This window comes from Plasmodium relictum (genome assembly GCF_900005765.1).
Source record: "Plasmodium relictum strain SGS1 genome assembly, chromosome: 6".
In the NCBI taxonomy this organism is placed as follows: domain Eukaryota; phylum Apicomplexa; class Aconoidasida; order Haemosporida; family Plasmodiidae; genus Plasmodium; species Plasmodium relictum.
In genome coordinates this window covers 308,460-331,874 of record NC_041684.1, presented here as the reverse complement: position 1 = coordinate 331,874, position 23,415 = coordinate 308,460, and the positions used below count along the sequence as shown (strand labels likewise).

Genomic DNA, 23,415 nt, shown 5'->3' with positions numbered 1-23,415 from the left:
AACTAATATAAAGATTGAGTACATTATTTTTGATATTATAAAATAAGGATGGATAATTATGTAAGTAATAGTTGCCAAAATGATCATATATTCAAAGATAACAAAAATAGCAATTCAGTATCAAATTTTTCTACGGGAGAGTCAACTATAGATGGAATAAATTCTTCAATAAAAAACTCAGTAATTTCTAATTCAAATAAAAATATAAGATCATATGAAGATATGCCAAACTCAGTTCCAAATGATAAATACTCAAACATTAACTCAAATTCAATGAACACAATAATGAATAATGGTAATATGAGAGACATGTCTCTATACGGTGATATTATTGATTCTGAAAATTCTAATATAAAAAATATGGCATCTAATTATTTAAATCATGTTAATAATAAAAATATTTCATGTCCTCCTTATTTAAACAATTCAAATAACGTTAATGTACCAAAAAATAATAGCTTTAATTCCAATTCAAATAGTAATGCAACTATTAGTATAACAAACAGTTTATTAAATAATGAACAGAATATGCAAATGAGACAACATTTAGGGATAAATAAAAATTGTGGTGCATTGCATGACTCTTATCAAAAATCTCTTTTATCTTCATATGGAATGAGCAATGTTCCATTATCATCAATAAACCCACTTATGAATAATTCAATGAATAGATATAACACTATGAATTATCCACTTCAAGAAATGAATCAAAATGCGCATTTGAATAATGTTAAATCATCCGTGCAGAGTAACGATATAAAACAAAATAACAAAGATCAAAACTTTATACCACAAAATAATTTAAAACAGAATAATTTTATGGGAAACAATATGTGCATAAATTATCCAAGAAATGATATGACATTACGAAATAATTCAGCCCCTTTTAATATGCATGGAAATTTCTATCCATATATGAATAATGGATTTTATGGTTCATCCAATTGCTTTAAATCAAATACAAATATAATTAACAATACACCATTAAGTAATAGTAATTCTATTAATAATACGTCATCTTATGAGAATGCTACAAGAACTAGTAATAATAGTAACAGCAATTTTTCCAATAATTTAAACACAGCAAATTATGGAGAAACAAATTGTAACAGCATGAATATTTTAAATAAAGGAGGAAATATAGAAAAATCGGTACAAATGAAACCTTTACCAAATAATATAAATTCTAATAATGTAAATACCAGTAACAGAAATTCCGGCAATCTAAGTAATAGCAATACTATTAATTCTAACAACAATAACTTAAATACAAAGGGTTTAAATGCAAATAATATTAGTAAAAACGGTGTTGATACATCAGGTATTCCTAATAATGTTATTATGAATATGGTTAATAATAATGTTATTTTAAATAATAAAATGATTAATAATATGATGATAAATAATAATAAAAATATGAACAATTTTATTTCTAGTAATAATGTGAATATGAAATCAATGAATGTTTGTGGCATTCCACCATATATAATAAATAATTCAATAGATAAACAAAATACTTTAACAGATGTTAATAGTATGAGATATCATATGAATATGTATAATAAAATACCTTATAATAATTTGAATGATTATCAATATGATCATCATCCTTCCATGAATGTTACGACACAAAATGATAATATTACAAAAGAAAAAAATACAAAAGAAGAAAAATTAGAAAGTGAAAGTTGTTCTACATTAAATGAAGTCAGTAACTCATTGTCTTCTAAACCAAAAAAAAATAAAGGAGACAATTTTGCTTCTAGTGGAATGATGAATAATGACCCAATTTCATATAAAAAATATAAATGTAATGATATAGAAGGAAATAATCAAACAAAGGATATAAAAAATGAAATAAAAGATACAAACATAAATAGTAATGAAAATATTAATAATATAAATTCTACTAATCCATATACTTTATTTCCAAATTATAATGTAAAATATCCAGTGAATGTTGATATGTTTAATAATATTAATTCTTTTAATATACCAAATAAAAATAATATTAATAATACCTTTCAAAATCTAAATATCATTAACAATATAAATGATATAAATACTTATAATAATATGAACAAATTAACAAACATTAATAACTGTAATATTATAAACACATATAATGATAATAGATTTAATACTTTGAAATCAATGGAAAATATGAAAACATATAATGATCCTATTATGAATAATAATCATAGTAACAGTAATTTAAATAATATTATAAATATTAATAATATAAATAATTTTAACAATATGAATTATATAAATAACGGAAATTATACTAATGACATTAATATGAGAATGCTAAATAGAAATATACATACTAATATTAATTGCAATAATAATAACAATGAACATCTCCTGAATGCAAATGAATTAAAAAATAGTAAAAAATATTTAAAGAAAACTTCGTTAGGAAAACAAGTATCTAAATCTAAAAAGTCTATAACTCAAAAGAAAAAAAAAAAAAATGTAACCAATTCATATGATAGTGATGATGATGATGATAATGATTTGTATGTTAATTCATATGTAAAAAAAGTTACAACAAAAACAAGTAAAAAATTTTATTATGATAATACAGAAGATAAATATAATGAAAAAATGCGTCGAAATGAAAAAAATGATATTTTTGTTTCTCCAAACATTGGTACAGTAGAAGGAAGAGCTAATTTAAGAGAGAGAAGAAAAGTATATAATTATGCTGAAATTGATAACTATTTTGAAACAGATGAAGAAGACAAAAAAATAGATGAAGAAAAATATTTGCTAAAGCAAGAAAAACAAAGTATGGGAGGAATAGATAAGGTGTTGTGTCATAGAAAAATAATAGATTATAATAATTTAAATAATATTACTAATAATCCATTTTTATATATAAATAAAAAAAAAAAATCAGAAACAGATCAAAATGATAATAATGAAAATGCAAAAGAAAGCACGAACATTGAAAACGAAAATGAAAACAATAATGAAAACAATAATGAAAATATAAATAATAGTGACCCTTCTAATGAAAATAAATTATCAAATGTGGAAAATGATGATAATGCTGTTGATGAATATTATGAAGAAGAAGATATAGTTGATATAAATGAAGTTGAATTTTTGATAAAATGGATTGGAAAATCTCACATTCATAATTTTTTTTGTACCTATGAATATTTAAAAAATTTTAATGGTTTAAAAAAAGTAGATAATTATATTAAAAAAATAAAACAATCTTTTCAAAAAAGAAAATATATGACTCCAGATGAGATAGAACAAGAAAAAATTTATTCAGAAATAAAAAAACAAATAGAAATGGATGCAATTCACGCAGAGAGAATAGTGACTCATGATATAAATGAAAATACTAATGAACAAATATTTTTAGTTAAGTGGATGAGTTGTTCATATGATCAATGTACAGAAGAAACGAGGCAGACATTAATTGATCATGGTTTTGAAAAATTAATTGAAGAATATTTTGACAGAGAAAGTAAAATATGTGGAAATAAAGCAATGTCAAGTATATGGAATAGAGGTCCTTTAACAGCTACAAAATTTGACCCATATAATGAAACTCCATTCTATTTGAACAATAAAAAATTAAGACCTTATCAATTAACAGGACTTAACTGGATTGTTAGTAGAATGAAGAGAAATTTAAGTGTATTATTAGCAGATGAAATGGGTCTAGGTAAAACTGTGCAAACTATAGCTGTTATTGGTCATATGTTATATAAAGAAAAATTAATAGGGCCATACTTAATAATTGTTCCTCAATCCACTGTTGATAACTGGCTAAATGAATTCAAAAGTTGGTTACCTCAAGCAAACGTCGTATGCTATCATGGAAATGCTGTAAGCAGAGAATTAATTAGAACATATGAATTAAAGAAAGTATATGTTCCAAATAAAGGATATAGATACAAATTTGATGTGTGTATAACTACTCCTTCTATTTTAAATAGTATAAATGATGTAGAATTATTAAAAAAAATGCCTTGGCAATTAATGGTTGTTGATGAAGCACATCAATTAAAAAATAGACAATCTAAAAGATTTATTGAATTAAAACAATTTATGGCAGAGTCCAAACTTTTATTAAGTGGAACCCCGTTGCATAATAACTTAGAAGAGTTATGGACTTTGTTACATTTCTTGAATCCTCAACAGTATACATACTATGAAACCTTTCAAAAAAAATATAATGAAATTGAAAATACTAGTTTAATTGGGGAAGCAAAACAAAAACAATTAATACAATTACAACATGAGTTGCACGAAGTTATTTTAAGAAGAGTTAAAAAAGATGTAGAAAAATCTCTTCCAAATAAAGTGGAAAGAATATTAAGGGTAGAATTATCTCCTATACAAATTGAATATTATAAAAATATTTTAACAAAAAACTATGAGCAGCTAGCTAAAGCATCAGGAGGTGCAAAGAATTCTTTGCAAAACATATGTATGGAGTTAAAGAAGGTTTGTAATCATCCATTTTTATGTTGTGAACCAGTGGATAAAGATGAATATAGAGAAAGATTAGTTTATTCAAGTGGAAAAATATGTTTATTAGAGAAATTGTTAAATAGGCTAAAAGAAAGAGGAAATCGTGTTTTAATATTTTCTCAAATGGTTAAGATGTTGAATATTTTAAGCGAATATTTAACATTAAGAGGTTTTAAGCATCAAAGACTAGATGGAACTATGACAAAAGAAATGAGAAAAAAAGCTATGAATCATTTCAATAGTAAAAATTCTGATGATTTTGTATTTTTATTATCTACCAAAGCAGGTGGTTTAGGTATAAATTTAACATCAGCAGATACAGTTATTATATATGATTCTGATTGGAATCCTCAAAATGATTTACAAGCAGGTGCTAGGGCACATCGTATAGGTCAAACAAAAACTGTTCAAATCTATCGTTTAGTTACAAAGGATTCTATTGAACAAACCATTTTAGAAAGAGCAAAAGTAAAAATGGTATTAGATACTTTAGTTGTTCAAGGGTTAAATAAAAAACAAAATGATAATGTTAATTATATTGGAGGAGAAAGTGGAAATGCTAATGGATTTACGAGAGAAGAATTATCCAAAATTTTAAAGTTTGGCGCACAAAAATTATGGGAACAGAATAGTTCTAAATACTCACCTCAAAAATTAGATGAGGATAAAAATATAATAAAAGGAGTGGATGTAGATCTAGATAAAATTTTAGAAGAAGCAGAAATTAATGAAAATGCTAGTAATGCTAATATTTCAAATAAAGAATTAAATTTTAATTCAGAATTAAATGGATTGCAAAATGCTAATAATTTTTTCAATAGTAGTAACAATTTATTTGGAAACACAAATGCTTCAGGTACAACCGGTGGAGGGATAGCAGATGATTTATTAAGTTCCTATAATAACATTACTGAATTTAAATATGAACCACCAGCAAATTTAAAAAGCAATATATACAATGATTCCACAAAAGCAGATGAAATAGATGAAGAAGAAAATGATAAAGATTTTTGGGATAGAACTATTCCATTAGAAGAAAGACTAAAACTAAAAAGAATGAAAGAAGAAGAATTATTAGTACATGGACCTAGAAAAACAAGAGCTAAAGATATGAAAAATGTAATGGAAATAGATAATAGTAATGCTAATAATGCAAATGATGATGATGATAGTGAAGAGTATACTATTAAATATAATGACAAAAATAAAAATATGAAGAAAAAAAGGAGGAGGAGGAGAACAGCTACACATATCACTGAAAAAGATAAATTTCGTTTATATAGGTCTTTATTAAAATTTGGAAATCCATATCTACGATTGGATGATATACAGGAAGACTCAAAGTTAACGAAAGTAGATAAAAATGTTATTCTAACTGAGTTGAATATCATTGTAGATACATGTAAGCAAATAGTTGAAAAAGTATCAAAAGAAAATAATGAAAATTTAGAAACAACTAAACTTGATAAGTGTTCCACTGAATGTAATAATGTTTCATTAAAAGAAAAGGAGGAAGAGCAAAATATAACTATGGATAGTAATAACTTAACAACCATTTCTTGTGGTGATTCAAATAATAACAAAAAAGAGATTAACGAGGAAGATAAAAAAAATGAAAATGATAACAAAAATGAAAACAACAGAATGGAAAATGAAAATGTTGACAATAATTCAGATAAAAATAATAATAATGAAGAAAATAATTCAATAAACAATAAAGATGAATCAATTGAAACAACGAAAGAAATAGCAGAAGATGAAAATGTAAGAACGATTAAAGAAGATAATATAATTTCTGAATCTATTGTAAAAGAGGAAATAAATGATGAAGATGTGAAAAACGAAATAATTAATATGCCTATAAAAAATGAAGTAAATAATGAAGATAAAAATGAAACAATGGAAAATGATGAAGAAAATCTTAAAGATAATAGTACAATAGTAGAACAAAAAGAAGAAAAGAACAAAAATAGTAAAAATATAATAAATAAAAAAAGAAGAGGGGTTAGTTTATCAAAAGATAACATAAAAACAAATGAAAAAATAAAAGAGGAAAACAACAGTGAAGTAGTTGAAGAAGTAGAAGAACAGAACTTAGATGGATTAAATGTTAAAAACAATTACAATTCTAATGATGAAAGTGATTTCAATGCTAAAATCAAAGGATTAGATAAAGGAAAGAAAATAGATGCATATACTTTTTTTATAGGAACAAATAGAGCAAATGCATTAGACTTATGTCAACGATTAAAATTATTTAAATGTTTGCATAATTTTATTAAAAAGCAAAATAATGATAATGAATATAGTTTTAAATTGCCATTAAAAAAAAATGTACCTTTAAACAGCGAAGATAAAAATCAGAAAAATAATAAAACTAAACAAAAAAAAGAAGAAACAAACAGCATTACAACTACAGATTCTTCAAATGATTACCTAAAATTAAAATTACCTGATTGCATATTTTATCATTTAAGAGATTTGACATCAAAAGACGTAAAGTCATGGTCAAGAGAAGATGACGAGAATTTAATCAGAGGAATTTATGTATACGGTTTTGGGTCATTTAACGAAATTAGCTCTGATGTAAATTTAAATTTGTCACATTTAAAAAATATAAAGTGTGATAAAGTTAAAATGAGATGCGTAAGAATATTAAAATTGATTGAAGAAATGTACTCAAAAAATAATGATCAAACTGGTAATAAAAAAAGGAGAAGAATGAAATTTAGAAATAACAAAAATGAATCAAAAAATCAATTAAAAATTAGCAATTTTGCAAAATCTGAGGAAAATATTACTAATAAAGTAAATAACAAACAAGGATATAACAAAAAGAATCATGGAAAAATGAGGGCTGCAAATTTACGTCAAGAGAATGAAATAAAAACAAAAGAGGAAGGAGAAATAAAAAAAGAAGAAGATGATGTGAATGGTGACAGTGAATATGTTGATAATAATACGTCAGCACAAGAAAAGAAAAAAGTGCAATCAACAATATTATTGAATGAAGACAATAAAGAAAAAAATAATAATTTGAATTATGATTCATCCGCAGGTTCCTCTTCAAATGAAAATAAAAGTAATTGTGCTAAGGATGATGAGGATAATTTAATAAAAGATGATAATGATAATCAGGAAAATAATAAATATTCATATGATGAAAAAAAAAAAAAAAAAAAAAAAAGAAAAATTCAGAAAGATAACGATGCCAATGTAGAAAATGAAGTATTGCAATCAAATGAAGATTTAGAAGATGATTTTGAAGAAGAGGAAGGTGATGAGAAAAAGAGAGAAAAAAAAAATGTTAAGAAGAAAAAAAAAAGAAAAATGTTAGATAATGAAATTGAATATAAAATAAAAAATTGTAATTTAAAAGAGATGGATCAATATAGTATAAATAAATTGGCAAAAAAATCTGTAAAAAAATACAAAAAATTATTAAAAATTGTAAAAAAAGTTTTATCTAATGAGACTGCTGAAGATGAAAAAATTATTAATTCTTCTGAAATTTCTGAAAAAGTTGATGAGCTTATTATTTTTATTGGTAAACATATTGAAAAGTTATCTGAAGAATGTCAAGATAAAGAATGTAAAGAAATTTTTAATAATTCTATCTGGGGATATATATCAAAATTTATTTGTGAAAGTAGTCAAAGTTTAAGAGAAAAATATGAACATATAAAATTATCTAAAGCAACGAGCAGCATATCAGAAGAAAATTTGTCATCTTTTTTTTATTCAAAAAAAATTTCTAACATACAACCATATGATCAAGAGGAAAATAAAACAGAACAGTCTTCCATAACTAATCACGATATATTAGGAAATTCAATTACAAATGAAAATGAAAAAACAAAACAATTATCATATGATGCGGGTAAAGATTTATTAGACACTAATGAATATAATGAAATACATACAGAAAATACGGAAGAAATCGAAGAAAAAGAAAAAAATGAACAGAATGAAAAAGAACAAAAAAATGAGAAAGAAAACTATTCAAATGAGCAAAATGAACAAACATAAGAATTAGAAGATTTTAATTAAACAGATAGTACTAGTATAATAATATATGAGATAAATTTCTAAAAATAACATTAAAGTTATATTTATTCTAAATAAATTGTATATATATATATATATATATATATATATATATATATATATATATATATATATATATATATATATATCAGCTTTAAATACATGAGTACATATTTTTTTAGCTTATATATAATGCTTTAGAAATTCTTTTTTCAGTGATACTTATGCAAACATTATAATTTTATATATGCATTTTTAAAAGAATGTATAATATAAATTATTAAAAATAAATATATATATAGGCTTTTTTTTTTTTTTTTCTGCTAAATCTTTTTTATATTTCTTTTAATTGAAAAATCCTATTTAAAAAAAAATTATCTAATTTATATATTTTTATATTTTTTTCATTTATATTTTAACCTTTTTTATTTATATAATATGCAATTTTTTTTTCTTTTTTATCCTTTGTTTTATTATTTTTATTTAATGGTTTTTTCAATTTTTATATATATTTCTAACTTTTTATTTTTTTTTTACTATTCATTAATTTTTAAGAATTTTTAATTTTATCTTTGAAATGAAAAAAATATTAATAAAAATATAGGAAAAAAAAATAATTTTATTCATAAATAAAAAAGGAATGCTTTTTTTTTATATTCCAAAGATATCCTCCATATTTCGTCAGTAGTTCTCTCAATATCATTCAAAGAAAAACTATCATCCTTTAAAATAGAATCATCGTCTTCATTAAACAATTGATTAATATTCTTTGAAATTTTATTATTTTTTTTTTTTTTTATTGCTTTTTTTCTTTTTTCATCTAAAAGAAAATTTTTATAACTTTTTTTATTTTCATATATAATATTATCTTTATTCTCTGAACCATTTTCTACATTAAAAATATGTGTACTTTCTTTTACCAAAGAAGAAATAAGATCAATTTTTTTTTTTTTGTTGTTTGACTCTAATTCAGAAGAATATTCATCTAAATAAATATCACTATAAAGAGAAAACTTTCTGTGATTATAAAATTTTTGTTTGTTCTTTTTTGATAATTTTTTTGGAGTATTAAAATTTTTCTTTTCTAAATGATTTAGCAAACTGTATCTTGTCTGATTTTTACTCTTTTTAAAATAGCTTGAAGAAGATTTCCTAAAAGATGATTCTTTACTCTTATTTTTAAATTTTAAAGGATAATTTAAAATGGATTTATTTTTATAAAATTCTGTCTCTGCTTTTCGAAAGTTATTTGCCACAATTGTTTTTTCACAATTCTTTGTAGTATTTTTTAAAAGAATATCAATATATCTTTCTTTTTTTTCAGAGAATTTTCTAGAATTTTCTTGTAATGATTTGGAGCATCTAATTTTTTCTAACTTAATTTTATTTTTATCTGCATTTTGCTTTTTATCAAAATGTTCTTTTATAATGTAATTGGATTCAATGTTCTTACTTTTCCTATTTAAAATTATATTTTTATCGAAAAATTTACTGTAATTGTCTTTATTTCCATTTAATTCATCATCTTCTATTTTTTTTTTCTTTTCTGAAAAGATAGACAAAGTATCATCATTTTTGAATAAATTACAATAATTACTATTTGTTATTTTATTACTATTATTTTTCATATTATTAAGATTTGGTCCATCAACAAATATATTTTTATTCTTAAGATTATCATCATAATTTAAATCATCTTTGTTATTCACATATAATACTTCATTATGTAACATATCATCCCTCATTTTATCGCAATATATTTTACTGCTTCTTTCAATAATTTCATTTTTGTTATATCTTATATTATTAAAAGTTTCATTCATTGTATTTTTTTTTTTTATTGTATCTAAAGAATATTTCTCATTAGAAATTTCACCAGTATCTTTATTTTTTTCATTCAAATTTATAAAAAAGTTTCCCTTTTTTATCTCACTAATTTCATTATTCCTATTTTTATTTCTTTTTAAAATTATTTTTTTTATAGTATTGTAATTAAATTCCTCATTTTCTTGAATATTTTCATTTTTTGATTCATTTGCATTATTATAGAAAGCGTCTTTAAGTTCTTTTGCATTAAATATTTTTTCGTCACATATTTCTAAATTATATGCTTTGCTATTTTTGTCAATATTGTTTTCATGTATATTTGCAATATTCTCACAATTTTTTGGAATTTTTTTTGGATTTTCATTTATTTTTTTTTCAAGCAAAATATCGTTCTTCCTATTACTATTATTATCATCATTTTTGTTATATCTTTTTTCATTATTTCCTGATATATCATTTAAGTATCTTTGTAAATTGCAATTTGAGTATATATATTTTTTTTCATCATATAAATCTCTTATTTCATCTTTTATATCCTTTTTAACCTCATTCATGTAACTTATTTTATCATCAATATATGTAATAGATTTTGAAAGGTTTTTATAAATTATATTTTTTTTTTTTAAATTACTACTACTTTCTTTATCAACGGAGGAAAAGAAATTTCTATCATGGATTATATTATTATATTTATTTTCATTTTTTTCTTTTTTCCTTTTATTAATTAAATCATTTGATTTTTTTTCTAAAATACTTTCTAATCTAAATTCACTTATACTTTTCTTGAAAAACGTTTTTTTTAAAATTTCAATTTCACTATCACTTGAGATTTTTTTAATTTCACAATTATCAAAGTAGCTATCCCATCTCACGAAAAAGTGATTTGGAAAAGTTATGTCAGTTTGAATTAGGGAATTTTTATAATTTCTTCTTATTTTTTTATCATCCAACAGTTTGTCTAGTTTTAAGTAATAATTATCTATAAGTAAACTCTTTTTTCTATTTTTTAATAATTGGCATCTAAAAAATATACAAAAAAAATAATAAATTTTAATTTTAAATTTTTATTTTTTTTCCCATTTATTTTTCTATTCATACTTAATTTAAAATATTTGCATGTATATATATATATATGTAATATGTGTTATAAAACATACTTGATATTTAGATTTCTCTGAAGTTTTTCATATTTTATTTTTAAATTTTTTATTTTATTTCTCAATTTTATATTTTCAATAGCAAACCAATTTTTATTACTCTTAATGCTATTAGATAAATAATCCTTTATACTTTTACTGGATATAGTAGAAGAGTTATTTGTTTTTATATAATTTGAATCGTTTGACATTTGCGTAATTTTCTCCAAAGAATTTATGTAAATATTTATTTTAATATTAAAAAACTATGCTTTAAAATATTAAACAATTTTTTAAGTAAAATAAAAAAAAAAAGTTTATTCTTTCAGTTTTATTTTTTTTTATTATTTTAGTATAATGGTTAAACATATGGAAGCATTTTGTCTAAATAAGAAATTATCAATACAAGGAAAAACAACATAAAAATATTTTCATCATCTATAGTATTTTTATGTATTGCAACGTAATAATATAGAAAAAAAGAAAAAAAAATTTAAACATATATGTAAAACCTTCTATTTGAAAAAAAAAGAAAATTAAAAATAAAAAAAAGGAGAAAAGAAAAGGTTGAAAGAAAACAATTATAAGAAAGCCTCAAAAAAAAAGCCTATTGTGTGTAAATGATATGCATGCATATCTTAAAAAGAATATACAACATTTATTTTAAAATTTTTCATGTGAACTAAAATCATCGTACTATTTTTTTTATAAAAATTTTAAAATAATACAAACATTTACTTTACATTCACTATTATTTACTTTTTTTTTTTTTATTTCTTACGAATTAAAAATAAATCTGTATATTTTCTCTCTTTTTTTTGTTTATAACTACTTAATTTAAACCTTAAATGATACAAACTACCTTAATGAGATTTCTTATAAAAAAATAAACTTATTTTTGAAATATTGCAATAAGAAAAAAAAAATGAGAATGCCATTTGTTAAGTTTAATAAAAATATAATAATAAATTTATTTTTTTTATAAGAAATAATAGAAATCTTAAATGCAATTGTAAAAAAACGTTAATTATATAACAATTTTAAATATAATATTCTTTAAACATAATAATGCATACTTACTAAAAATTAAAATCAAAATTTCAATAAATATAGCCATAATATTATTCCAAAAAAGATTAAATGTTTCTTTAAGAATTAGATAATTATTTCGATTTACAAAGAAAATTTTAAATAAGATTTAATTGCACTTCTACATAAATTTTTTAAAAAATATGTTTGTTTTCCTACTAATTACTTTTTTTTTTTATTTATTAATCTAAAATTCTTATGATATTTATTATTTTAGAATATTTTCTTATTTTTCCTTAATAAGAGCATTTTGCCAATAAAAATAATAAAAGAAATATGGACTTATTTTCTTTAAAAAAAGGTTATTACAAAACTTTTGAAGGCATCTATTTTTTTTTTACACAAAAAATTTTAGAGAATTAAAAGAAAATATATAGATATATGAGTATTATATAAGAACAATAATAAAAAAAAAATAATAAATGAAATATATTTGCGTATTTGTAGAAGGAATATCTTTTCTAAGTAACCATTTCAATTTCATTTTAAAAATATACATAAATACATTAAAAAGATATAAAATTCAATATACAGAAATATATATAGTACATTATTATTTCTTGAATTTTAGAAAAAATCTAAATAAAAAGTCCTTCAAAAATGTATTTTTACGGAAATTTTAAATTGATAAGTTTAATTAATTTAAAAATTGAATTTTTATATTTCCATAATTTTTTATAAAAAAAAAAAAAAATTTTATTAGTTTATATGATTTCTATATTATTAAAAATTAGTTATTATTTTTATTTATTTATTTTTTTTTTTTTTATCATTTTAATTATATTTATATTTCTAATTCATTCTTATAGATCCTTTATATATATATGTGTATTTTTTTTTTTATATGTTTATGTGTCCTTTTCATTTTTATTAAAAGAAGCATTATTACTACTACTATTATTTATTCGGCTACGATTTTTTTTTTTTTTCTTAATATAATATACAAGAGGAATTAGAATAAAAAAAATTAAAAAAATAGAAATCAGAATTTTGATTAAACTAAAAGAATCATTTGTATTACATGTGGGAATATTCTTAATTTTGCAAATTTTCACATCCTCATGACAACAAATAAATCTTTTTATTCCTTCTGAATAAAACTTAACACCACTAACTTCATTTGTTTGATAATTTAAAAGATTTCTAAAAAATCCTTTTTTATAATGAACATAAGTTTGGCTATCATATAATTTAAAAGCACCATAAGCATAAACAGTGCAATCTCTAAAATATTGAAACTTATCTAAAGGTACCTTAAAGAAAAGTAAAAATTGATAAACTCCTTCATCAAAAATAAGATTTTTTTCATCAATGTATTTTTCTTCAATATTTATAATACATTGCAATTTTAACCTAGCTTTTATTGCTTCTTTTGAGGGATTCCATATATGAACTAGTACTCCACAGGAACTTTTATTTAATTCATTACATATATCAGAATATAGAATATTAATAATTCTTAATTCGTTTAAAGTTTCTAAGTAAAAAACAGTACCATCATATAAATTTTCTTTCACTTCCTCTAACTTTTCTTTATCTTCTTGGGTTTTATAAAATATATTAGTATTATTGTCATTGCATATCTTAGAACTACAACCATAATTATCTCTTTTTAAATTGTTCTCTTTATATTCAAAATTTTTATAACTTTGAAGTACATCTTTTTTTTTTATATTTTTTATAGTTATTGTATATTCTGTTCTATCTTCTTTAAAATATTCATAAGCTATATAATGCTCTATATTTAAGTCAGTAAAAAATTTGACTGTTCTTTTATCTGGTGTATCTATGTCATAATCTTTTTTTTTTAAAATATAATGTGGATATTTTCCATTAATTATAGGTAATTTTGTCATAATTTCTTCATTTCCTTTTGTAATTTCTTGTGCTTTATTTAAATATGACTCTACTGTATTTCTGATGCATCTTGATGACTCTACACAATTTTCATTTATTGCAATAGATTCATCACTATACCCAATTAATCCGCATACATCATTTTTATCTGAAACGTAATTTTTTGGTATTAAAACAGACCTTTTTAAGCAAGTAGAATTTGTATATACGCATTTTTTTTCATCATTTTCAATACATTCAAATCTAACAGCTTTATTATAAGAACATCCATAATCTAATGTATCGTATTTGATGTTATGTAACTCCTCTGGATAAAATGGATATAACAAAAAGTTGTTATAAATAGTAGGAATATTAATATTATCAAAAGCAAAAGAGGAATGTTCAATGCTAAAAATTTTATCATCAAATAATTTTATTTGTTGTGGTGATTCATCTAACACGTGTCTATAACTTAAACTAGTTAATTCAGACTTGTCTTTATATAATTTGTAATATTTGGAAAAGCTGTCTTCTTTTTTTATTATTGTAATATTAAAAACAAGAAATATTTTCACATCTCTTTTAAAACGAAATATGGCATAAAAGGGAAGCAAATGTCTTACACTTTTTTTAATAGATACTATCCTTTCTTTATATAATCTTCTATTAGTTTCATTATCACGAGGGCAATGTAACTTCATATTTTTTGGTATCCCAGAATAAATATTATTTATTGATTCATATAAATGAGGAAAATCAATGCAAGAACAGCAAATGGAAAATGGTTTGTTATTAAATCCTTCGAAGGTAGGAATTGATGTTCTTTCATGATTATTAAAATCATACTTATCACATCTATCTTTTCCTCTTTTATTTTGTACTTCATATTTTTCACTCCCTTTTTCATAAAACACTTTATAACTATATAATGATTTTTGAGGAGCTATTTTTCTATATATCATTGGATATGCTACAATTAATTTTTTTTGATGAATAATCAAATAATATTCATCTTTATAATGTCTAATTAGTAGCAATATTCTTTGATTATTTCCTATTTTTATTTTTATTTTTGTTTTATATTCACACTCTTCTTCGGTTTCACATTTCAATAAAGCCTCTTTATAAGAATAATCTGCCCCTTCTTTTTTTTCAGAGCTATTTCTTTTAACCCTTGGTTCTTCTGGACTCATATTTATTAATATTTTTATACAATGTATATATCTATATTTATTAAAATTTTTAATTTTACAAAATTACTTTAATACAATATATATATATATATATATATATATATATATATATATATATATGTATATTTTTTTTTTTTTTTTTCGTATTTCCGTAAAACTACTTAGTATATTTCATTTTGTTTCCTTTAACGTTTACAGTATATAGTTATTTATTTATTTTATTTTTTGTAATACACTTTTAGCCTTCACTCTATAAATACTTTTTTATTTATTTCTACTTTTTTTATTATTTTATATCTATACAAATTTTTTTTTCTATTTCATAAATTTATATATATCCTTATTATACGTTTATGTATTTTTCCTTTATTAAACATTATTCATACCTTATATATATATTTTATATTAAAAATATTACCTATATTTTTTATATAATTGTTAATTTATTTAAAAAAAAAAAAAAATAGATATTCTATTACTTTTGAATAATAAAAAAAGAGAATTAAGTGCTAAAATAATTTACCCCTGGGTATAAAAAATAGTATGTATTATTTTTTTTGTCTTTGTCTTTTTTTTTTTTTTTTCAATTATGCATTTTCTATTATGATGTTATTAAATGAATATATTAAAAATAAATTAATCTATATTTAATAATGCATTATTTTTCTTTTCTTTTCTTTTTTTTTATTCTATATAAAGTTTACTAATTGTTTTTCTCTCCTTTTTTTTTTCTTATTCATGATTTGTAAAAAAAAAAATTCCTATAATAGTGCACTATTAAATAGTAATATTTGAAATATATTAAAAAAAAAAGAAAAGAAATATTAGAATAAGTAATATTTATAGTTTACCACTTTGTTTTTTTTAATTTATGAAAATAAGAAAATAATAGGCACATATATCTTCTTTTATTTTTTGTTATATTGTTAAAGGGTGACCAAAAATATATATAAAGAAAATGAGCGATGATGATTTCTATAATGTTATAGCTAGATAAATTATTTATAAATATAAAGATAAATATTACGAATTTCTTAAAATGTATTTTATTAATTTTTTTTTTTCTTTTATTTTTTAGAATTTAGAAACAATTATTGAAGAATCTAAAAAACAAGTATCTAAGAAATAAACTAAACAAAAGAAGCTAAATTTTCTTTAATAATTTTTTTTTTTTTTTTTACAAGATTATTGAAAAAGAAAAATTAATTACAAGAGAAAATTGTTATAATTTTTTGAAAAAAAAAGAAAAAGAAAAAGAAATATATATATATATATATACATTCAATTATTTTTTTTATCAATATATTTTAATATAGTAGATGATGAAATAGAAAATCCTGAAGAAAAAAAAAAGAACTTTTCTTATAATTATACAAGTTTAGTTATCCCATCCGATATAAACTCAGAGAATAATTCTAAAAAAAAGTATTAATAAAATTAAAAAATGTGTATCTAAATATATGTTCAAATAAAGATAGCACATATGTCTTACAAAAAAGTTTACTAAATTTTATTTTTATTTATTTATTTTTTTTTTTAATTACTCTGATAAAGTATTTATATATATATTTATTTTATCATTCCTTCAAATAAAAATATATTTCAGTGATGACATCAAAGAGCTAATAAATCTTCAAAAAAATGAAGAAATTGAAATAGTAAAACAAAAGTTAGAAGAAAAACAAATTGAAAAAAAGAAAAAAGACCCAGAAAAATTGGAGAAAAAATGGAATAAAGCAAGATCATGTGAAAATAAAAAAAATGATTCTGACAATAAAAAAAATAAAAAAAAATATGTTTTAGAGAATAATAAATCATTAAAGAAAAATAAAAGTAATATAAGAGATTTCATTAATCTAGAAAAAGAGATTTTTATTGCAAAGACATTAATGTATAAAAAAAAAACAAAATTAGAAGATATTTATAAATATACAAGCAAAAAAGAAAAAATAATAAATAACTTAAATAAAAATATGAATAAAGAATCAGAGGTATTTCAACAATCCTTAATGGAAAATTTTCAAAAAACAGAAGAACTAATTAAAGTAATAATATATATATACACATATATATATATTTAGAAATTTTTACCTATTTTCCATATTTATTATTTTATAAAGCATATATATATCATAAAAGTGCTTATATTTGTTTCTAACATATAAATTTTTATTTGTATATATGATACAATTAGAAGTAATAAATATCATATTTTTATATATTTGAATTAGTATTATTAATAATACTACTTAAATTGTTTATTATATGCTTAAAAAGTATAAAATACCTTTTTTTTTCATATTCATATTACAAAATATGAGACAGAAATTTGAAGAAATTAGTTCAAAAAAAAAAAAAAAAAAAAATCAAGTACAGTCGCTTAACATAGAAATTAGTAAATTAGATGTTGAATATGAGAAAAAAGAAGAAAAAATAAAAGAACTAGACAAGTATAAATTTTTTCTTAATAAATTAGCTAATAGTGATAATTTAGATGATGTTTTATTTAATGAAAATCAAAATGAAGAAAAAGAAGATAATTTTTCAAAAAAAATGGAAAAATATATAAAAAATTCTCAATTATTAATAGACAACTTTAATTTATTAGAAGAGAAACATTTACAACTAATAGATGACACACAAAATGCTGAATATGAATTAGAAGAATATGAAAAAAAATATGAAGAAAAAAAAAAAGCATTTGAAATAAAAAATAATGAAATGGATAAAAAAATTAAAGATATTAGTAATTTCATTAAAGAACATAATGATAAAATATCTGAATATGAAAATCTCATTAAAAATAATCAAGATCAAATATCATTTAATAATATAAATAATAAAATTGATTATATTTGTACACAATTTTCTTATGACATAAATACTGATGAAATAATGAAAAAATTACAAATAATGGAAAATAAAATTTATTCATATATTACAACCCTTACAAAATATACTGGTAAGAAGATAAAAAAAAAAATTATATGCTTATATATATATATATTGTTATTTAATTCCAAATTTGGTATATTTTTTATTAATATAATTTTCAATTTAATTTTTTATTTTACACAAATTTTTTTCTCAAAATATCCAACTGAAAAAAATTTTCAAATTATTAAAGAAAAAAAAAACTGTAAATATTTTAAGTGCACTCATGTACTTATTTTTGTATTTTTTCCTTTTTTTTCTTTTTTTTCTTTTTTCATCTAATGAAAAAAAATATATAAAAATTTAACTTTTTCATTTACTAAAAATTTGAATGTATATTTATTTTAAAAGAGGAAAATAGTCAACTTGTGTATGAATATCAAAGGGAGAGAGAACAAGAAAGAAGAAAACAAATGAGATTTGAAATTAATTTAGATAGAAAAAGTAACAATCAAAATAAACAATTAAAGAGTAAAAAAATTAATAATAAAAATTTTCCTACGAACTTTAAAGATGTAAGAAAAAAAAAAAATATATAAAGTATTACAAAATAAATATGTAGTAAATAAAAATGTATTAAAAAATAAAATATGCAGAGCATTTATTTTCAAGCATGAAATATTATAAATAAATGTTATATAAATTATTATTATATAAATGATTTATATATGGGTGCTAAATATATTAATATACATTAATAGATGGTATATATAAATGTATCGTAGTACTTTTAATTATTATGAAGTTTTTCAAAAATTATATAATAATAATTTTGAACTAAATGTGCATGTATATATTAAATTCAAATATTAGAACATCAAAAATTTTAAAATAATTTTTAATTAATAAATTCATTTATATTTTATGTAATTTTTAAAATTTCAATAATATTAATGTTTTTTTTTTTTTTTCTAATTTAAAAAAAAAATATAGAAAAAAGAAAAGCGTGAGAACATATATGTGAAGTTTGAAAAGGACTTATTTAAATAGCATCTTTAAAAAAAAAAATATTAATATTAAATTTAGAATAGAAATTTAATTTTTTAAAACATTAATAATGGTGACAAAAAATAATCAAGATAAAAAAAGGAATTTCAAAATTTTGTTTGAAAGAAGAATTATATTATCACATGAAAGTGAAAAAAGTATAGATAAATCAATATATGCTTTTTATGGAATATGTTTAATAAGTTTATCTATTTCTGCATTTATATTTTCATCTATGTTTTTTTTTTTTAAAATGCATCCCTATGCTTTATATTACTATATTGTGAATGTTAGCTCAATATCTATTTATATTTTATATAAATATTTTAAATGGATATCTTTAGAACTTTTTAAATATTCATAAAAATGATAAAACTACGTACACATATCAATTTATACTTTTTCTACTTTCTACATATATCTTAAATAATAAAAAATTTTATCATAAAAAAAATAAGGGAAAATATATATATATATATATATGCATGTTTCTGTTTTATTACTTGGCATATAGGATTGGATGAATTTTCATCAGAAATATTCATACTCTTTAATATTTTTTTATCAAATATATCCAGATCTAATTAGAACATAAAAATATTCATTTATATCTCATATAAGCAAGTATTATTGTAATAGAAAATATATATATATATATATTGATATTCTTTAATATATGTAAATATTTTGTACTGTCATATGAAATTAATTCCCAATCATCTTTTAAATTCTCATTTAATAAGATATTATCTTCATCATCTCTCAGAATATCAAAAGATATTTCAAATGTCTTCTCTAATATATAAAAAGTAACAAATATATTTGTATATTTATTTGATAGATTTTTATTTATATAATTTTATTAATATGTCTATCATTTTTTTTATATGTATATATATTAAAAATTAGAAATAATGTTGTCTTTTTTTGTTATTTTTTGTGAAATATTTTTTTTTACATATTATTGTATTATATTGTATTGCATTTTTCTTTTCTTTTTTTTTTTTTTTTTTGTGAAATAAATACATGCTTTTAAATATTTTATTAAATATTAATGTATCAAAATTAAGGACATAAAAAAATTTTTTAAACTTTAAGAGAATTAAAATAAAAAAAAAATAAATTATTTTTTAACCTATGTTATAATTTTCGTATATTTGCATTTCAATGTAAGTAAAAAAATCCCAAACAAATTGTTCAAAAGAAGAGTAACTAAATTGTGTATAATTTTTGTAGAATTGCTCAAACTCGACGGTATATATATTTAATACCTCATTTTTCAAATTTTTTAAAATGATTCTAAATTTATATAAACTTTTATTTAACAAAAATTTTTTAATAGGATACAATGCCTTAAAAAAAAAAAATTATATAATTTTTGCAAATTTATGTCTGCTTTATTTTTTTTATTCCTCTTTTATATATTTTATATTTTTTTTTTAATAATTTAACCTGTTGTATATATTTTTCTACTTCTTTATTTGTACAATGCCTATTTATCATTAAAAAAAAAAATTCAAAAATGAGTATTTTTTTTTAATTTAATAACAAATTTATATTTAAATAATAAAAAATGTGTATTTCAGTCTGTTGAAATTTAAGTAGTATACAATTTATTAAAATTTTTTTTTTTTTTTTTTTAATAATGCATATTTCATTTTTAAGGAATAAAAATGAAAAATTAGAAGTATAATTTTTAAGTGAAATTAATTTTAAAAAAAAAAAAAATAAAAAGAATTTTTTTATTTAATTATATTTCATAAAATTAATAAACAAAACATTCTACATTGCGTTTACAAAAAATTTATATGAATTTATATTTTTTTCTTTTTTTTTTATTATTTTTACCATATTAAAGCATTGAATTTTCTTCTTTTTTCAAAATATTCTGCAAAAAAGAAAAAAAATAATACAAAAACTCATTAGATCAAATCATAAATTCTTTTTTATTTATTAAAGAATATATATTTTTAACCATTAGAATAAATGCTTGTTATATAAAGTATTAAATGCGTAAAAGCTTCAATAAATTCAAATAAATAAGTTTCCATTGTATTTTTACTTTTCTTTGAAATATGGAAGTAATATAAAATAACATTTTTAAGAATAAAAAAATATGTATTTTGTATAATATTTATTAATATATATATATATATATTTGTATTTTGTACATATATATAATATTGTACTTTTTTATTCTTTAAGGGTCAAAGAAGTTTAAAAAAAATAAATGTTTACAAGCGTCTCCCATATTTGTACATAGGGATGTTTTTCATTGGAGGCTTGCTTGAAGTAGTTTTTTGTTCAACTAATTTTTATCAAATTTATAATATTGGTATTTAAATATATATTTAAAATTTTTTTTTTTTAAATTTTTTTTTTTTTTGAGCATGCAGTTTTTTATATATTTTAAGTAATACATTCCTGTAAGACTTTCTATTTTTTATATTATATGCTTCCTTAATATTTTTTTAATTTTAGTATTATTTATATGTTTTTTTTTTTTTTATGTTTGTATGTAAATTTGCACTAAATACATGCAATGTCTTCATATATTTTCTTATCTTAGGCGAAAGTGAAAAAAAATTAGATAATAATGTGACAAATGTTATGGAAAGATATAAACTTAGACAAAAAATAAAAGAAAGTAATAATTCTGATTTTATATATATTTTATTGTTAAATTTTTTTTTTTATAAATTGAAATAAGATTATTAAAATTTTTTTATATATTTGTTTCTTAAATTATAAAACAAAATTAGATTTTCTTGTTAATTTGTGTCCATTAATGATATATTTTTTTTTTTCATATTTTTACTTCACAGAAGCTACACAAATTTCAGAAGAATAAAACAAAAAAAAAATAGAACTAATGTTTATACCTTAAAACAAATTAAGAATAATTATAAATGTTCATAATTTTTTTATTTATTATTTACACATATTTAAAACTTTTTTATTATTTATTGTTTTTTTTTTTCTTTTTCTGTTTTTATTTTGTTTTTAATATGATAAACCCCATATATTATTGTTTAGGTGGAATAATTTATTCTCTTTTTTGGTGCAGCATTTCTTGTTGCTATTGTTTTTATAAAATTATGTATTTTTCATTATCAAAATATTTAGCACACAAATATGGGCAAACTGTTTATTTCGGAAAAAATGAAGCCACATAAATCTATTAATACAAACTTTTTTTTTCTTTATAAAAAAATAGGAAAGATAGTTACGATTTTAAAATCATCTGAGGAATAAACTAATTATACGAAAATTAGAAAAGGATTTATTTATTTCTTCTGATGATACTTTAATTTTTTTCTATAATAAAATAATATATATTATATTATGTACATCTTTTTTTTTGAAACGTTTTTTGAACATGTTATGCCCTATATATGTGTATCCTCATTATTTATTTGTGCATAACTTTATTTTATAAATAATTAATAAAGGGATTAATTAAATGATTTACACTATAAATTAATGATACACTTTTTTTTTCACTTCTATATTTTTTTTTTTTTTGTTTCTATATTATTTTTCACTAAAGAGAATATTTAGACTAGTCATCATAATTTTTATTTAAAAAACGAGCTAAATTTATATAAAAACATAAAATATTACAATATGAATTAAAAAAAATGTCTACTTTTGATTATATCCCTTTCTTTTTATTTTTTTATAATATTTAAAAAAATATAACAAAGGGAATATCTTATAAATAAATCATTAAAAGTAAATAAATTGTTTTAATCTATATATATATATATATATATATATATATATATATATTTTATATTTATAATAATAATTTACGTAAGTATTCAAATAGAAATATATACGTTTAATTTAATTAGTAATTA

The 23,415-nt window shown here is 19.7% G+C and overlaps 7 protein-coding genes across 7 annotated transcripts; 4 read left to right on the top strand and 3 right to left on the bottom strand.

The window, feature by feature from the left end:
- Positions 1–48: 48 nt before the first annotated feature.
- Positions 49–8,529, top strand: CHD1 (chromodomain-helicase-DNA-binding protein 1, putative; the record flags this gene model as incomplete). Its single annotated transcript, XM_028675529.1, has 1 exon — positions 49–8,529. The coding sequence occupies one exon, from the start codon at positions 49–51 to the stop codon at positions 8,527–8,529; it is 8,481 nt and encodes a 2,826-aa protein (XP_028532109.1).
- A 641-nt stretch (positions 8,530–9,170) lies between these two features.
- Positions 9,171–11,722, bottom strand: PRELSG_0607500 (conserved Plasmodium protein, unknown function; the record flags this gene model as incomplete). The annotated part of the gene is made up of 2 exons (XM_028675528.1): positions 9,171–11,394; positions 11,532–11,722. The coding sequence occupies 2 exons, from the start codon at positions 11,720–11,722 to the stop codon at positions 9,171–9,173; spliced, it is 2,415 nt and encodes an 804-aa protein (XP_028532108.1).
- Positions 11,723–13,447: 1,725 nt separating this feature from the next.
- Positions 13,448–15,631, bottom strand: PRELSG_0607400 (conserved Plasmodium protein, unknown function; the record flags this gene model as incomplete). Its single annotated transcript, XM_028675527.1, has 1 exon — positions 13,448–15,631. One exon carries the CDS (start codon positions 15,629–15,631, stop codon positions 13,448–13,450), a length of 2,184 nt encoding a protein of 727 aa, XP_028532107.1.
- Positions 15,632–16,589: 958 nt separating this feature from the next.
- On the top strand, positions 16,590–19,555 carry PRELSG_0607300 (conserved Plasmodium protein, unknown function; the record flags this gene model as incomplete). Its single annotated transcript, XM_028675526.1, has 8 exons — positions 16,590–16,613; positions 16,710–16,745; positions 16,816–16,852; positions 16,948–17,056; positions 17,238–17,676; positions 17,957–18,593; positions 18,917–19,080; positions 19,499–19,555. The coding sequence occupies 8 exons, from the start codon at positions 16,590–16,592 to the stop codon at positions 19,553–19,555; spliced, it is 1,503 nt and encodes a 500-aa protein (XP_028532106.1).
- A 67-nt stretch (positions 19,556–19,622) lies between these two features.
- Positions 19,623–19,916, top strand: PRELSG_0607200 (conserved Plasmodium protein, unknown function; the record flags this gene model as incomplete). Its single annotated transcript, XM_028675525.1, has 1 exon — positions 19,623–19,916. One exon carries the CDS (start codon positions 19,623–19,625, stop codon positions 19,914–19,916), a length of 294 nt encoding a protein of 97 aa, XP_028532105.1.
- A 24-nt stretch (positions 19,917–19,940) lies between these two features.
- PRELSG_0607100 (HORMA domain protein, putative) lies at positions 19,941–21,603 on the bottom strand (the record flags this gene model as incomplete). Its single annotated transcript, XM_028675524.1, has 7 exons — positions 19,941–19,973; positions 20,056–20,132; positions 20,246–20,347; positions 20,688–20,904; positions 21,005–21,044; positions 21,401–21,440; positions 21,528–21,603. The coding sequence occupies 7 exons, from the start codon at positions 21,601–21,603 to the stop codon at positions 19,941–19,943; spliced, it is 585 nt and encodes a 194-aa protein (XP_028532104.1).
- A 24-nt stretch (positions 21,604–21,627) lies between these two features.
- PRELSG_0607000 (conserved Plasmodium membrane protein, unknown function) lies at positions 21,628–22,403 on the top strand (the record flags this gene model as incomplete). The annotated part of the gene is made up of 4 exons (XM_028675522.1): positions 21,628–21,633; positions 21,758–21,887; positions 22,122–22,199; positions 22,378–22,403. The coding sequence occupies 4 exons, from the start codon at positions 21,628–21,630 to the stop codon at positions 22,401–22,403; spliced, it is 240 nt and encodes a 79-aa protein (XP_028532103.1).
- Positions 22,404–23,415: the final 1,012 nt, after the last annotated feature.